This window comes from Aphelocoma coerulescens, chromosome 11, assembly GCF_041296385.1.
Source record: "Aphelocoma coerulescens isolate FSJ_1873_10779 chromosome 11, UR_Acoe_1.0, whole genome shotgun sequence".
Taxonomy (NCBI): domain Eukaryota; kingdom Metazoa; phylum Chordata; class Aves; order Passeriformes; family Corvidae; genus Aphelocoma; species Aphelocoma coerulescens.
In genome coordinates this window covers 965,939-981,075 of record NC_091025.1, presented here as the reverse complement: position 1 = coordinate 981,075, position 15,137 = coordinate 965,939, and the positions used below count along the sequence as shown (strand labels likewise).

The window sequence follows — 15,137 nt, the reverse complement described above, 5'->3', positions numbered from 1 at the left end:
TTCCTTAGATGACTCACCTGGTTGCTGCACCCAGACAGATTGATGGGTTAGTGACATTACAATGGGGTGTTTCGTCCTGTGACACAGAGCTAGTAAATTGCTGTAAGAATATTCTGTTAATCACTTCTTAGTGTTGCTTTCATTAAATTGTGCCGTGATTCCATCCTTGAAGCAGCATTTCCACTGCTAATCATTTGCTTGCTGGTTTGGGTGTGTCTGGCTTTCACATCTTCCTCTGATCTTCCCTGGACATCGGGGATTTGGGGAAGTTGTATCAGCATAACCCCAGTAAGTTTATAAATTACTGAATGCCTTGCTTTTTTCAGGCTTCAAATGTGGTTGGGTCAACTCAGCAAACATTGGAAAACAGCATGTCTGGCATATCAACTTCTGCTTCCCATTTACCTTCTGAAAGCGAAAACCAGCAGCAAATCCAGCCCAAGGTGTACAACCCAGAGACCCTGAGCACGATCCAAACGCAGGACATTTCCCAGCCCGGCAGCTTCTCCGCAGTGTCCACCCCGGGCCAGCTGCAGAACAGCGATGCCCTGCTGCAGCAGGCTGCACAGTTCCAGACGAGGGATTCCCAGCCCAGGGAGGTGCTGCAGTCGGATGGCACAGTGGTGACTCTCTCACAGCTGGCTGATGCCTCACAGCAGCAGCAGCCGACGCTCTCGGAGCCAGCCCAGGCCCTGCAGCAGCAGATTTCCTCGAGCATCTTCTCGTCGGCCAGCGGCGTGAGTCAGCTCCAGAACACCATCCAGCAGCTCCAGGCTGGGAACTTCCCCACCAACACCGCCACGGGCAGCAACAGGAACGTTGACTTGGTGCAGCAGGTTCTGGAAGCTCAGCAGCAGTTATCTTCCGTTTTATTTTCGGGCTCAGACAGCAGCGAGGATGTCCAAGATCAGCTGAATGCAGATATCTTTCAGCAGGTCAGCCAGATACAGAACAGCGTAAATCCTGGGATATTTTCCTCCTCAGACACAGCTGTCCATTCCAGACCGGAGAACCTTTTGCCTGGACGAGCTGAGAACGTTCACTCCCAGCCTGAAGGTGCCCTGTCCAACCAGCAGCAGCAGCAGCAGCAGCAGCAGCAGCAGGCCATGGAGACGTCGGCGGCGATGGTGATGGGGATGCAGCAGAACATGTGCCAGGCGGCCACGCAGATGCAGTCGGACCTGTTCTCCTCCACCACATCGGGGAACGGAGCCCTGCAGCAGTCCCCGGTGTACCAGCAGGCGTCTCACATGATGGGTGGCTTATCCACAAGTGAAGACATGCAGATGCAGTGTGAGCTGTTCTCCTCGTCCCCGGGGGTGTCCGGCAGCGAGGCAGCCGCCCCCGCACAGCAGCCGGTCTCCAACAACGGCCCTGCCATGTTCCAGCCCTCGAGCTCTGCTGAGGGAGAAGAGGCCTCGGGGCAGAGTAAACAGATGCAGAGCTCTGTGTTTCAGACCATGGTTCAGATGCAGCACAGTGGGGAAAGTCAGTCCCAGGTTAATCTCTTCTCATCTACTAAGACCATGATGAGTGTCCAGGCCAGTGGGACTCAGCAGCAGGGCGGGGGTCTGTTCCAGCAAGGTGGAGAAATGATGTCCATTCAGTCGGGAAGCTTCATCCAACAGTCTCCACACTCACAAGCTCAGCTGTTCCACTCTCAGAACCCTATTGGCGACACTCAGAATATATCCCAGGAAACACAAGGATCCCTTTTTCACAGCTCAAATTCCATCGTCCACAACCAGACCAACACTAATTCCTCTGACCAACTGCAGCCCCCGATGTTCCACTCACAGAATGCCATGGGTGTCTTGCAGAGCTCCTCTGTGCCTCAAGACCAGCAGTCTGCCAACATGTTCCTTTCCCAGAGTTCCATGAGCAACCCTGCCACTCAGGAAGAGCAGATGTCATTCTTTACAAGCCCAAATCCCATTTCTCCTCTTCAGACAGCAACAAACACTGAACAGCAGACTTCTTTCCAGCAGCAGACACAGATCTCTCATATCCAGAGCTCCATGCTTCCCCAGGAGCAGCCCCAGACTCAGCCTGCTCAGCAGGGTTTGTTTCAGTCCCAAGTGTCGTTGGGCTCCATCCAGTCCAGCTCCATTCCTCAGAACCAACAAGGGGCCATCTTCCAGCCTCAGCATTCAATTGTTGCTATCCAGAGCAGCCCCCCAGCTCAGGAGCAGCAACAGCAGCAGCAGCAGAACATGATGTTCAGCAATCAAAATGCAATGAGTACAATGGCCTCCCAAAAGCAGAACATGATTTTCAATCCAAATCAAAACCCAGTTACCAATCAGGAGCAACAAGGCCAGTCCATTTTTCATCCGCAGTCCAACATGGCCTCAATGAACCAGGAGCAGCAGCCCATGCAATTCCAGAGTCAGACCACAGTGTCTCCTCTCCAGAATCCTGGCTCCAACCAGGCCGAAGCACAGCAGCCAACCATCTTCCATAACTCACCCCAGATTCAGCTGGTCCAAGGGTCCCCAAGTTCTCAAGAGCAACAAGTCACCCTCTTCATCTCCTCAGCTTCCATGTCTGCCCTGCAGAACAGCATGAGCCAGCCGGAGCTGCAGCAGTCCCCCATGTACTCCTCCCAAAACAGCATGGCAGGAATGCCAGGAACTGCTTCTCCTCCCCAGCAGCAGGCTCCTCTGTTCCACAACACGGCGGGAGGTGCCATCAACCAGCTGCAGAATTCCCCTGCCTCATCCCAGCAGACATCGGGAATATTCCTGTTCGGCATCCAGAACAGTAAGTGACCAGTGCCTGGTGCTGAGCTTTCGGTAGAGAGAGCTGCCATAGAAACATGGAATGGTTTGGGTGGGAAGGGACCTTAAAGCCCATCCTGTTCCACCCCCTGCCATGGGCAGGGACACCTTCCACTGTCCCAGGCAGCCACAGCTTCTCTGGGTACCCTGTGCCAGGGCCTCCCCACCTTCAGAGGGAAGGATCTCTCCCTAATGTCTAATCTAGGAATGATTGTGGTCTCTTAAGAGAGCATTTCTCTTCCTGTTTTTGGTTTCCGCAATACACATGTTGGCTTTCTTCATGTTACTGAAGGAAAGCAAGGATTTTAGAAGCTGTAGGGTCCAGAAATGTGTTAAAGTGTACTTAGCTGTACAAACCTGCACTTCTCCTCATACCCTCTCTGGGCCCAGCCTCCATGAGCAGTTCTGTGGGATGTAGAGCCTTTCTCTGTGCGCATAGGTCTGTGGGTGCCTGTGAGCCCCAGCAGTGAGAGGTGCAGGTGTTGCTTACAACAGGCTGTAGCAGCTCTCACAGGGCACACAGCTGGTGATGGGCCGTGGTCGTAGCCGGGTGCTTTGCTGTGAGAACTGCTGGACTGTGCCAAGACACTGAGCTGTCCCTCTGTCCCCCAGACTGTGGTCAGCTGCTGCCCCCCGGTCCGGCAGCGCTGCCGGAGGAGCTGATGGCCATGGGCCAGCCCGGGCAGCCCCAGGGCGAGGCACAGCCCGCGGTGCCAGCGCTCCTGTCCCAGCAGCTCCCCGAGACCCCGCCGCTGCCCTCAGCCATGGCCACCAACCAGAACATGGAGAAAATAGATGATCTGCTCGTGTCCTTGCAGAACCAGGGGAACAACATGGCTGGCTCATTTTAATTAGGCAAGTAAGTGGTGAGTTTGGGTCTCTGGGTTCTTTCCTGCCACACAGCAGCTTTGTTCAGCCCATTTGTACCTTGCAGTGTGTGACTGTGCTTTAAGAGGCCAGCTAAAACACCAGTGAGGCTGAATTAAGACTATAATACCAGAATGAAGTTACTAAAACCAGTCAGAGGTCAGAATTTGTATGAAACAGTTGAGACTGTGTTTTGTTCAATTTTCGTATGTTTTGTCATCTGCCGTGACAGTCTGGTGCTTTGTTAGGGAGGAGAGTGGATCACTGACAGCTTGGCAGATCAAAACCTTACAAAACATGACTGTAGTTTAAAAACTTGAGACTTAATGAGTAAATAACACCTCAAGTCTGAACTGTTCTGAACTCTTCCCCCGGGTTACAATAATCTAATGTGAGAACAAGTTTTGGTGGAATGTGGCAGCTCCTGAGTGTGCCACATGCTGAGGCTGTGTTAGAAACAGCTGACAGCATCAGCTGTTGCTAGGAGACACTCTGCTTTTAGAAGGTGTCTTTTTCAGAGGGGGGAAGGAGCCCTTGACTACAAATGAGCACCAAGAACCGGGAGGACTCTGGAGTCCAGTGTAGGCTGTGCTGTGGAACTTGGGGTTGGTCTTGAGCTAAATCCCCTCTTGAGTTTTCATTGAAGTGATACACTTCATTCTATAATCTAAAAGGGTTTGTATATGGAGTTGGGAGTTCCTCCAGAGCTTCTCTTGCTCCTCACCCCCAGTTCAGTGCCTGCTCACGAGGAACACCCTGAAGATGAAGCGACTGCACAGGAGGAAGAGGGGACTGTGGTTAGTTATGCCTGACTTTTCTGCTTGTTTTCTCATGCAGAAATTCCGTGAAGAAAAAAAAAGCGACGATTCCCCAGATCCTCTCAGACCTTCCAACTCTGGATTAGGCTGCGTGGAACCAATTGCTTCTGTGGAAAAGTGGCCTCTTTAAAGAGCACACGCATGGCCAGTGGCAGACCTGAGGCCATGACCATGGAGTTTGGGCTCCATAGTGCCAATAATGCTGAGGAGTTATGCTTTGTGTTACTGGGGCGTGGGGTTGGGCTGTTACCGGGTTCCTAAACCTCATTACAGTGGGGGCTCTTGGAATTTAAAGCATATCTGGTCAGTTATTATTGTTGTTGGAAGGTAGTCCATGTTACCACGTTTACTTTTTCCCTCCTGTTCCTTCTTCACATCCTCTCTTTTTCCTCGGGAAGCTCGTGCAGCAGAAACAGCAGCTGCCTCTGCCCCGAGCTGTGACTCAGCTGTCAGTAAGTGAAGGGACCTCTTGGCTGACATGGAGTGGGAGAGCCAAACCCACCCTTTATGAATTGCAAGTATTGATAACTGTAATAACCAAGCAGAGAAATGCTGCTGTAAATAACCAGTTCCCATCTGAGCATGGGATTAACGGTTTCCCACATCCCTTATGTGGAGCTGTACATAGAGCAAGGGTTTGGTGGCTCTACAGAATGAAGAAATGAAGGGGAACTTCCAGTTTATCTTAAAATCTTCTCTAAAACACCTTCATCTTGAAAGGAGCATTCTGTGTTGCTGAGGAAGGGACTCCTCTGTGTCTCCCACTCTGGACTGATGGGTTAGAGCTCTGTAAAGCCTCATGAGCTGTTCCCAAACCAACCTTCTCCCTTTCATTCTTTCCGTGGTTTTCCTTCTCTCCCTCAGTTTTGTATTGTGTTTTTAAAAAAAGACATAAATATCCTACTGGCTTTAAAGCTCAGAAACAGCTTTTAGGAATTGTTGGCAGTAAATTGCTTAGTCAGTAGAAGCTTTGACAAATAATCAAGGACTAAGGAGGGAGGAAGCAATTTCTCCACCACCTTCTAAATGCAGGAATCCCCCTTAACCCGCCACTTCCAGCCGTGACTGATGGAAAAAGCTTGGCTTTACTCCAAGTAGGGGGCAAATTGCATCATTTTTAAGCCTTCTTAAAACATCACTTCATCCTGAGCTGTTGCATCTTTGTAGCACATGGAGCTCATCGCAGTTCTGAAGTGATTTTTCCTTTTTCTACCACAGAGCCCCAAGTCTGGTTTCTAGATTGTCATGTTTAATTAAAGAATAAATCATTGACTGATGTTACCGAATGTAAAAACAACCCACTCCAGACCACGCAGGTGTATTGTGAGGCATGTGGATTTTTTAGGTGCTTCAACTCTCCGGACAGTGTGTGATCTCTCACTACAGCCTCGTTCAGATCCGTGTTCCTCCCGCTGCTGCCGGAGCCGAGCCGCTCCCGCGGCGCCCGTTCCGCCTCGGTAGAGTGTAGCTGGTATCACGTCATTTTTCAGTTTTGTTATTTGAAATAACAAAAGAACCGTCTGTAAATGGTTTTTTTTAAGTTCCTCAAGTCTGTTTACTGTGTGTTTTCCCCTTAACTCGTGTGCGTAGTTGAGCCGTGTAGAGTTTTTGTTGCTTTTCCTGGATTTCCCCCGTTTGTTGGTCTGTCACGACGTTCACTTTCTCTTTCTGTCTCTCTCTTTCTCTCTCTCATTGAGAGGCATTGAATTACGTTTTCAGTAGTAAGGCTTCTTGCCGATATGAAGGGAACTTTTCAGAAAGAGACCTGCTCTGGGTCATTTAATTTTGAATACAGTTTTCAATCGTTCAAGTTTTGGATGGTTTATATCTAATGTGTGTTTCATTTTTTTGGAAAGCTATATTTTGTATTTAGGAAATGGTATAACTATTTTGCTATTTGTACTGAGTGAGTACATTGGCATAAATATAAAAAATTTATATATATACATATATATAAAATATTCTTTTTGCCACACATTTTTGTGGTAAATTTGTGAGTTTGTCTGATGTTCTACCACAACGTGGCGTCTGATAACAGTGGGGTGGGGTGGGGTTTGTTATGTCTTTATTGAGTATTTAAGTACTTTTTGCAACATAAATAACGTGTTCATCTCTCGCCATTCCATCAGGCAGTGTTGGTCCAGCTGGCCACGAGAAGCTTCGCTCTGTGTTTGGTGTGTCCCTCACTCACAGCCTAGCAAGGAAACCCAGAGGCATTTAGGATTATATAATATATGAAATATTGGGGTTTCCCTCAGAATGAGCCATTCAGCTTTTCTTCACTCTCATTGCCTATTTAATATTTTAATACTAGCGCCTCTGTGTTTTAACTCCTAATTTATGATTATGCTCAAACGTTGGAAATTTTAATCAGGACAGAAAGAATTCCCCGCTGCATCATGTCCAGAGCTGCTTTAACCCCGACCCAGACTTTTTCTTTCTGTATTTTATTTTTTTTCCCCTGCTAAGACAAAACATTAACAACATCTTGTAATGGTTCACGACAGGAAAGCAGCAGCCCCCAGCAGTGCCCAGGTGCTGTGTGAGGCTGCTCAGGCTGAGAACAATGGACCCAACAACGTCCAGAGGGCTGTGGAAGTCCATAGCCACTCACTGGGAAAGGAACTGGTGGTGTTTTCAGGATCAGTGTCCCAGGATGAGCTGTTGGGTGTCACCTGGGGCCGTCAGACACAGAAGGAGTGACAGGAATGATGGATTCGCTCGTGTGCTGCTTCAGTTTGCTCGTTGTTCTGAAGGGCTGTATCCATTCGTTGGTCAGTGCCAAGTCACCAGGGACCAATTCTCCATGGAACAGGATGAGTGCCCAGAAGAGAACCTCATCCCAAGCCTGCCACAGCTCCAGGGAAGGGTATGTTTGAATTGTGGGCATTTGAGGTCGCTTATGAAGAGAAGAGAGAAAAAAAAACATACACAAAAAACCAACCAAGGGCTGTGCTATCCCAGCTTTCCCTTCTGGAAACACCTTCCTTTCCTCGTGTTAAATTTACCTGTTCATTTTAGGTCAATGTTTAAATGTACAACACTTTGAACATGTGATTTGGTTACGAAAAGTATTTGTGTGACTGAAGAGGTCGCTCAGCGGTTGGCGCGTGCTCGGGCAGCGGCTCCGAGGGTGGAGGGGTTGGATCAGCCCCAAAAGAGCTCATGGACAGGCTGCAGGGTGTCATGGCAGGGAGCACAGCCTGAGCCACATCTGTGTTTTACCAGGGGCCTGAACATTCACTTCTGGCATATTTAGCAGTTGAGATTGGGCAGCAGAGCTTCTATGATCCCTGTGTTCCAGGAGCACATGGAGCACTGGCATCGTGTCTGGGTCCTTTGGGTGCAGAGAGGCTCCTGAGGTATCAGTCTGTAAATCCAGCATCACTGGGGGTCCCATAGCACCCATTTGTGGGCACAGGTGAAAATTGAGGGAGAGGGACCTGCCAGCCCCCACCACATCCCCTCAGCTTTTACCCTGAGTGTGCCCAGAGCCCACCCAGAAACCACAGAGACAACACTTAAGGCACAGTTGGAGCTGAACAGCTCCTCTGGCATGGAGTTACTGGTGCTTTGTGCTTAATTAACAGTTGTTTTGTTATTAATTGCCTCCTCACTGCCTGATCTTGCAGCAAGCCAAACACTTTGCTCTTATTTTAACACAAATCTAGTTCAAGAAATAATTCCAGGCTGGCTGTTCTGAAGTGGATGTCCAGTGTCTGATCAGTGACTATGATTACTTCTAATCACTGACGGGGTGGTTGCTTCCTGTATAGTTTTAAGATAAACTAAGGCATGAGCAGTAAAACATAACTTTGGCAGGTTTTTACTGGGAGCACCAAGTCTGGGCAGCTGTGTCAGTGGACATTCCCCTCACTTGGATAAGCTGAACTTTATTTTTTAAAGTTTCTGTTGAGATTTTGATTTAGAATCTAATTTATAAAAGGAAAATATGTCTGAATGGATTTTCATTCCTGTTTTCTCATGCCTCTGCTTGGCAAACAGTTGGGTTCCTTTTCCAGGGGCATTGCGGGAGCACAGGGAGCACAGACATGGATCTGAGAGAGAGAAGCAGGAGAGAGGGGAGGGAATTGCTTGGCATGCTCCGAGCTGTGGGTGGAAGGTGAGAAGAGCAAATGCTGGTCACTGGTGACTTGTCATTAGTGCAAAACTGAGTTTCAGGGAGTTGGTGGGTTTCGTGTTCCAGGGTCTCGGGGCAGCTCCATTCTGTAGAAGCTAAAAGGAAGCAGCACTGGGATGCTGTGTTTGTTCCGGGGGTTTGTTTTAATTTGGGCTTATTTAGACTTTGGGGCAGACTGTGAGCACTTTGTGTTCCTGCTCAGACCAGCTGAGTGGCCGTGGTGCCCCGGGCAGGGCGTCTGTGCCATGGCACTGGGAGAGGGTCAGCGTTGGAAATGGGATAAACGTGTCAGAAACAAGGAAAAATGCTGCAGGGGGTAAACTCTTGCAAAGGGAAACTGGTGGAATTCTCTAGGGGAGTGGGGGACTCCGGGGGGTTACACAGGAGGAGAGGCTTTTCCTCTCCCAATCTGTATAGGGATGTAAATACGCACTGCCTGTATATTCTAGGATTATATATATGTATATAGAGGAGTCAGATTATTATATATAAATAATAGTAGGCACATGCATAGAATACTGTTATATTTACATTTTTATAAACATGAAATAATATTCCTTTTCCTCGGTAGGTTTTTGTAGTAACTCATAAGTAGCTGTCTCACACCTCTCAGTCCTGGACGTGTGGCCTTGTTGGTACCATGGCTCCAGAAGTTGCTCTGCTTGGGAACCTCGCTGGTATCCGTGGGCTGGAAGCAGATGTGGCCACTTTTGTATTTTTATATCTTGTAGTTCATACTTGCAGATGTGGTTTAGGATAGAACTGACACCCAGGCTGAGGATGGGCTTCCTGCAGCCCTGAGCATCCCTCGGCTTCCCTCGGGTAACCCCAGAGCCTTTTGCATCCCCAGTCTGGCAGCAGCTCATGCAGGCAGGGATTGGTGGTGGCCCCCAGAGGGGCTGGGCTGACACCAGCCGGGTGTGTTGGATGTTGCTGTGTAGCAAAGGATCCCTGGTTGTGCTGGGTCAGGGAGGGGAAGCTCTTCTGCCATTCCTCTTTATTCCCATAAGGGCAGGAGTCTGTAAACTGATTTTTTTTTTTTAACTGACTCATTACTGCAGCAGTCAAAATGTAGAGAACTCCTTGAAAGCCAGTGAAGCTCCCATTGAATTCTGTCCATGAGGAACCTGCCACAACTCGTGCGGATTTCTTCCTTGCAGGTTGTGTGAGGAATTAAACCCTAAGGATCATAGAATCATGGAGCATCCTGAGCTGGAAGGGACCCCCAGGGATCACCCAGCCCAGCTCCTGGCCCTGCACAGACCCCCCAACAACCCCACCCTGGGCATCCCTGGCAGCGCTGTCCAAACGTTCCTGGAGCTCTGGCAGCCTCGGGGCCATGCCCATTCCCTGGGGAGCCTGGGCAGTGCCCAGCACCCTCTGGGGGAAGAACCTTTTCCTGATCTCCAGCCTAAACCTCCCCTTGCCCAGCTCCAGCCATAAAATCAGGTCATAAAATCAATAGTGTGTATTGTGGCCACCATGACTTTTCATTCCAAATCCACGTTCCACTGGAATTTGTCATGAGTGGATCAGACAGTGTTGTCCTGGTACAGGTTTTCTTAAATCACCTCCACCATTTGTTCTCTTGGAGTTTGCTGGGCTGAGCCCTGCTTTTTCCAGAGATCTGTCATTTTTGCTGTTACACTTCATTCAATTTCCTGGTAACATTCACTGTGTGGGGACAGGGTGAGGAATCCAAGGATTCCCTGCTCACTGACCCCTCTGTTCAGGTTCCAAGGCTCCCACAATTGGCAGCCTCTGTGCCACATTCCATCCCTCTGGGATGAGGGAAGGCTCCTGTGTTCACATGACAGGTAAATGGCTTTGGCTTTGTTTTGGCCCTGGAGCTGCCCCGTGGAACGGGACCTGCCCCAAGTGTCCTGGGCAGGACCATGGCTGCCCATTGGGATAACATGTCCAGGGGGATGTTCCTGTTTGAAAGTGGCTCTTTGGGTGTTGCAGAACTGGGATCACATTCCAGTATCCTGAGCAGCCTTTTTATTCTGGATAAAAGGAGGCAGTTTGAATTACTCCCATCTGAGCTGATGCTGAGTTAAGCTCCAACCCCTTCAGAGCAGAGCTCCAACCTCTCTCTCTGTCCTGGCACCTCTGGTGGGCTCTCCCCTGCCTGCCAGATGTTCTGGGTGCACCCTCGACCGCTGAGCTGCCTCTTCTGTGTCCTGCAATGTGAAAGTAGCACCAGATACTCCTTCGTGCAGTTCTGTGTATATGGCTTTCGTAGGTGGGTTTTCCAAGCACTGATTCCCGGTGTTTTCAGTTTGTCTATGAGGGGATATTTTATTTGCATCTATGTTTTTAGCTCTCCTGTGATAACTTGTTGAATATTAAAAAAAATAAAAATATTTTGCTTCTATTGGGACATTTGTATACTCGCAACTATATTTCTGTAAACAGCTGCAGTCGAGAATAAACAATGAAAGTTTTCATTTTGCAGTGTAAAGTCTTGTGATGGTTTTTCCAAGGGCATCTCCAGCGCTGCCCAACCCAGCCTCCAAACTGTGACCAAGGGAACAGCTTCCATAGCCCGGGATCCCGTCTCTGAGGGACTGGGGGAGACACAGAGGCTGCCCCAGGGAGGTGAGGCCGAGTCCAAAGCCAAGACGCTGGAAGTTGCCCCCTCCTCAGCAGGATTTGTGGGTGTGTTATCCAGTGCCCTTTATCTGCAGCTCTGACACACTAAAAATGCCCTGGGGCTGGGGAAGGCCCAAGTGTGTTCCCCTCTCCTGCTCCCACCCTGCAACCTCCCCAGGACCAGGGGCCACAGCTGGTACCAAGCATTTCCTTACCTTGAACAATTTCAGCAGGGTTAAGGAGAAACTGCAGCAAGAGCTGGGCAGAATAGGCAGTTGTGAAAGATTTCAGCAGATTTATCCAAAAAGCTTTACCTGAGTCTCTCCCTTCAGCCCTGGGCATCGCCTAGTGCCAGGGTGAGACACAACCCCCTGCCCTGGGCTTTTGTCTTTCTGGAGCTCATGATCCCGTGGGGCAAAACATCAAAGAAATCCTCCCTTCCTCTGTCCCAGCCTCCACATCCCTCGAGGCTCAGAGCAAGGCTCCCTCTGGCACAGGCACCCACACAAACAGGACTGAGCCGTGGTGCTTTGGGGTTTGGTGTTTATTGAGTGACACAGCCCCTGCCCAGGGGCACCCAGGGCCAGCAGGGAAGCCACCCCACCCTCTCCCATGCTGGGGCCTCCCCAAACCCAGCCACCATCACCCCAGTCACGGTGGCTCTCTGGGCACCAGCGCAGTGCGGACAGAGCGGCCTGGCCCATGCCAGGTTCTGGGAGAGGCCTTGCCCTGACGGAGCCACCACCGTGCCTGGGCAGGCAGGGCCCGTCCTGCCCCTCACCTCCTCTTCACGAACTTCTTGGTGACGGCGTTGGGGTTGAGGCGCCGGCGGCCGGCGCCCAGGGCGGCGTCGCGCAGGTGCAGGTGCGCGGCCCGGCTGTGCACGTCGTTCTCGGCGAAGGGAGAGGCCCCGGCCAGGTAGTCGGGGTGGAACACGTTGGTTTTCTGCCTGGCTTTGCGGGACAGGCGCTGCTGCGGGAAGCGCTGGTCCTCCACCAGGTGCGGGTTGTTGGCGTGCTTCCCGCCCTGCGGCGCTGGCAGCGGGTACTGCGGGAGAGAAGGGATCAGCCCCGGCTCCCAGGGACTCCGAGGTGACCACAGGCCTCTGGAGACCTGAGCAGGGAAGCCCGGAAGCCCTGGGGTCCAGGTGCAACATCTGGAGGATGTTCACAGTTTGCTTTGATTCCCTCCAACCTGCTAGCCACAGGCTGGGCTCCCATCCCTGGGGTCCTAGTGGAAGAATTTCTTCACAGAAAGGGTTGTTAAAAGTGGGAAGGGGCTGCCCAGGGAGGTGGTGGAGTCCCCATCCCTGGAGGTGTCCAAGGAATTGACTGGACATGGCACTCAGTGCTCTGGTCTGGCTGACAAGGTGAGGATCGGTCACAGGTTGGATTTGAGGATCTTCATGGTCTTTTCCAACCTCAGTGAGTCTGGGATTCTGTCCAGGTACTCACCCTGAGCCCCCGGGGGTTCAGCACCTTGGGGTTGCGGGAGAAATGCATGTGGAGACTCCCATCGTCGCTGACACTCACTGCCACCTTCTTGAGGGTCTTGTTACCGCAGTGGGGGCAGAAAACCTTGGTCATGTCCGAGGTGGTCCTGTGAGGGTGGGACAGATGGGTTCACAGCTCCCGGAGCCGTGGAACAGGGGCTCAGCCCGGGAGCAGGATCAGCCCCAGCACCTGAAGCAGCCGTGGCAGCGCAGGATGTAGCTCCGGGCCCGGCGGATCAGCATCCCATTCACGGCCAGCACGTGGAGACCCATCTGCAGCAGCACGTTCTGCAAGAGCAGGGACAGCCCGGGAGCTGGGAATGCCGGGAGCTGGGACTGGGCCCTGCCAGCTGGGGCAGTGAGAGCCCGACAGGCTGTGCACAGGCCTCTGGAACTGAGACCCTACTGGTTTGACACACGGAGCTGTCCCAAAGCTGCTCTCCCCTGCCCAGGGACTCGGCACTGCCTTGGTGGGAGCAGCCCTGAGGTTTGAGCCCTGGCTGCAGCCCAGCACCCACCTGCATGGCAAAGTCCGTGGTGACACAGCCGACCTGGACACCGACGGGAGCAGTGTCGCAGTGCCCCGTGTCCTGCTGGGCCTGCTTCAGGTTGCTGGGAGTTATCCAGCCTTCGTCATCGCTCTCCTCATCCTCCTCCTCTTCGCCGGTGCTGGCCCCATCTGCAGAGCTCCGGTGTTCCTCCGGGGGCTCGGGGCTACCGGAGATGGCCTGGGCCATGTGTGGGGAGGAGACGGTCAGGGTGGCACAGACGGGTCGGGAAAGGCCAGCCAGAAATCGCAGAGCGAGGACAGGGAGAAGACTCCAGAAGATTCTCACCAGCAGCTCCCGCAGCTCCTCCTCGATGCTGGGCAGGGGCGGCCGCCAGTACAGGAAGGATCCGAACTCGTCGCTCTCCGGCGGGGCCGGGCCGCTGCCGGGGCTGGGCTGGCGCGGGCCCTTCCCCGCGGGCTTGTGCTGTGGGCAGAGCACGGGGGACCCTCACCCGGGGCTCCGAGGGGCCGCACGCCCTCGCCCTCCCTCCGGGCCTTACCTTGGCGGGCAGGTGGAAGCCGGCGAGGTGCAGGGGGGCCTCGGGGTGCCGCGGGGTGGAGCTGAGCCGCACCTGGGGAGCGGCACGGGGCGTCGGCGGGGCCGCTGGAACCGGGGCCCCGTCCCCGGGCCGATCCTACCTTGTCCTGCGGCTCCCAGCGGAGGCAGCCAGGGCCGTCGATCTCGGCCTGGAGCTGGCATGTGAGGGCGAGCACCTGCAGGTCGGCGGCCGAGAGGCTCGGGTAGTCGCCGGTCTTCTTGGAGAATTCGGTTACTGCGGGCGGGGAACAACGGCACCGTCGGGCCGGGCCGGGCCGGGCCGGGCCGGGCCGCGAGAGCCGGGCGGGGCGGGGCCGGGCCGTGGGGCCGGTACGCCGAGGGAAAGGAAGCGGTGCCCCGCGCAGCACGGGTACCGGGGCCTGCCCGGCACTCACCGAGGCGCAGCAGCTCGGGGCGCGGGCGGCGGACCCGCAGCTCGCAGGGCAGCGCGGCGAGGCGGCGGCGCGCGGGCCGGTCGCGGATCTCGGCCAGCACCTCGGGCACGGTGTACAGCGCGTCTGCGATGTCCTGCGGGAAGCGCAGTCACACCGGCCCGTAACCCCTCGTCCCCCCCAGCCCCTCCGGTGTCTCCCCGGTGTTTCCCCGGTACCTGCAGCGGGGCCGCGCTCAGGAACGCGCCCGTGTCGGCCACGACGTGCGGAACACGCGCCATGTCCGCGTGCCCCATGGCCCACCCCGGCCGCCGTCCATGCGCCGCGGGAAGCACAGCGGGAGTTGTGGTCCGAGCACGGAGCACGCCGGGAGTTGTAGTTCAAGCGGGGCACGCCGGGACCGGCGGCCGTGCCGCGGGAGCGCTTCCGGTCGGCTGGATCACGTGACGGACCGGGGTCACATGACGGCGGGAGCTGGAGCCGGGGAGCGGGAGCGGAGCGGCTGCCGGTAACGGGACGGGACGGGACGGGACGGGCTGGGCTGGGCTGGGCTGGGCTAGGCTGGGCGGGGCGGCTCGGCTCGGCTCGGCTCGGCTCGGCTCGGCTCGGCGCGGCTCGCCTCAGCGCTCAGGCGGACAGGGCCTGCTGAGGCGCTCCGGCCGCCAGGAGCTGCTCAGCCGGTGCCGGTACCAGCCCGGGACAGCGGGGCCGTGGTGGGGCCCTTGGCCTCCGCCTCCTGTGCGCGGTGCCCGCAGCGCCCGGCCCAGTTCCGTGCGGGGCTGCGGGGCCGGACCGGCCGGTCCCGGGGGCGGGTTCGGTGTTCGCTACCGGGGCGGCGGCCCCGCGGGTGACCCGGGAGGTCGGGCCAGGCTGTCGGAAACGGGAAGCCGGGGAGGGAAGGGAGGCCTCGGCCTTGCCAAGGGGGAATTCCCCGTGTGTGGGGTGCAGGAACGCCCCGGGCCCG

At 54.2% G+C, this 15,137-nt stretch overlaps 3 protein-coding genes across 11 annotated transcripts in view; 2 read left to right on the top strand and 1 right to left on the bottom strand.

Annotated features, from left to right (window-relative positions):
• NFAT5 (nuclear factor of activated T cells 5) overlaps positions 1 to 11,063 on the top strand; it is a 60,905-nt gene extending 49,842 nt beyond the window's left edge. For 8 of the 9 annotated variants that reach the window (XM_069027102.1, XM_069027101.1, XM_069027099.1 and 5 more), the window contains 3 exons: positions 327 to 2,763; positions 3,393 to 3,639; positions 4,485 to 11,063. In XM_069027102.1, the coding sequence (XP_068883203.1) occupies positions 327 to 2,763; positions 3,393 to 3,631 (2,676 nt within the window). In that variant the 3' untranslated portion in view covers positions 3,632 to 3,639; positions 4,485 to 11,063. The remainder of the gene's footprint in view (positions 1 to 326; positions 2,764 to 3,392; positions 3,640 to 4,484) is intronic. The other variant, XM_069027100.1, reaches the window with a different exon arrangement.
• Positions 11,064 to 11,735: 672 nt separating this feature from the next.
• Positions 11,736 to 14,525, bottom strand: NOB1 (NIN1 (RPN12) binding protein 1 homolog). Its single transcript, XM_069027320.1, has 9 exons — positions 14,392 to 14,525; positions 14,177 to 14,309; positions 13,883 to 14,016; positions 13,744 to 13,815; positions 13,530 to 13,667; positions 13,212 to 13,421; positions 12,884 to 12,981; positions 12,656 to 12,800; positions 11,736 to 12,248 (listed from the first exon to the last, which is right to left on the bottom strand). The coding sequence occupies exons 1-9, from the start codon at positions 14,467 to 14,469 to the stop codon at positions 11,979 to 11,981; spliced, it is 1,278 nt and encodes a 425-aa protein (XP_068883421.1). The 5' UTR covers positions 14,470 to 14,525; the 3' UTR covers positions 11,736 to 11,978.
• A 67-nt stretch (positions 14,526 to 14,592) lies between these two features.
• Positions 14,593 to 15,137, top strand: part of WWP2 (WW domain containing E3 ubiquitin protein ligase 2) — a 33,114-nt gene continuing 32,569 nt past the window's right edge. Inside the window, exon 1 of the mRNA XM_069027319.1 lies at positions 14,593 to 14,681. The gene's annotated coding sequence lies outside the window, so the exon portion shown is untranslated. The remainder of the gene's footprint in view (positions 14,682 to 15,137) is intronic.

Coding starts and splice junctions, on each gene's coding strand:
- NOB1 (XM_069027320.1), bottom strand. CDS start 14,469: ATGGGGCACGCGGACATGGCGCGTGTTCCGCACGTCGTGGCCGACACG. Junction 14,017..14,176: donor CCCCGAGCTGCTGCGCCTCG/GTGAGTGCCGGG, acceptor CCCCGCCCGCAG/TAACCGAATTCTCCAAGAAG. Junction 12,801..12,883: donor CGCTGCCACGGCTGCTTCAG/GTGCTGGGGCTG, acceptor CCACCCTCACAG/GACCACCTCGGACATGACCA.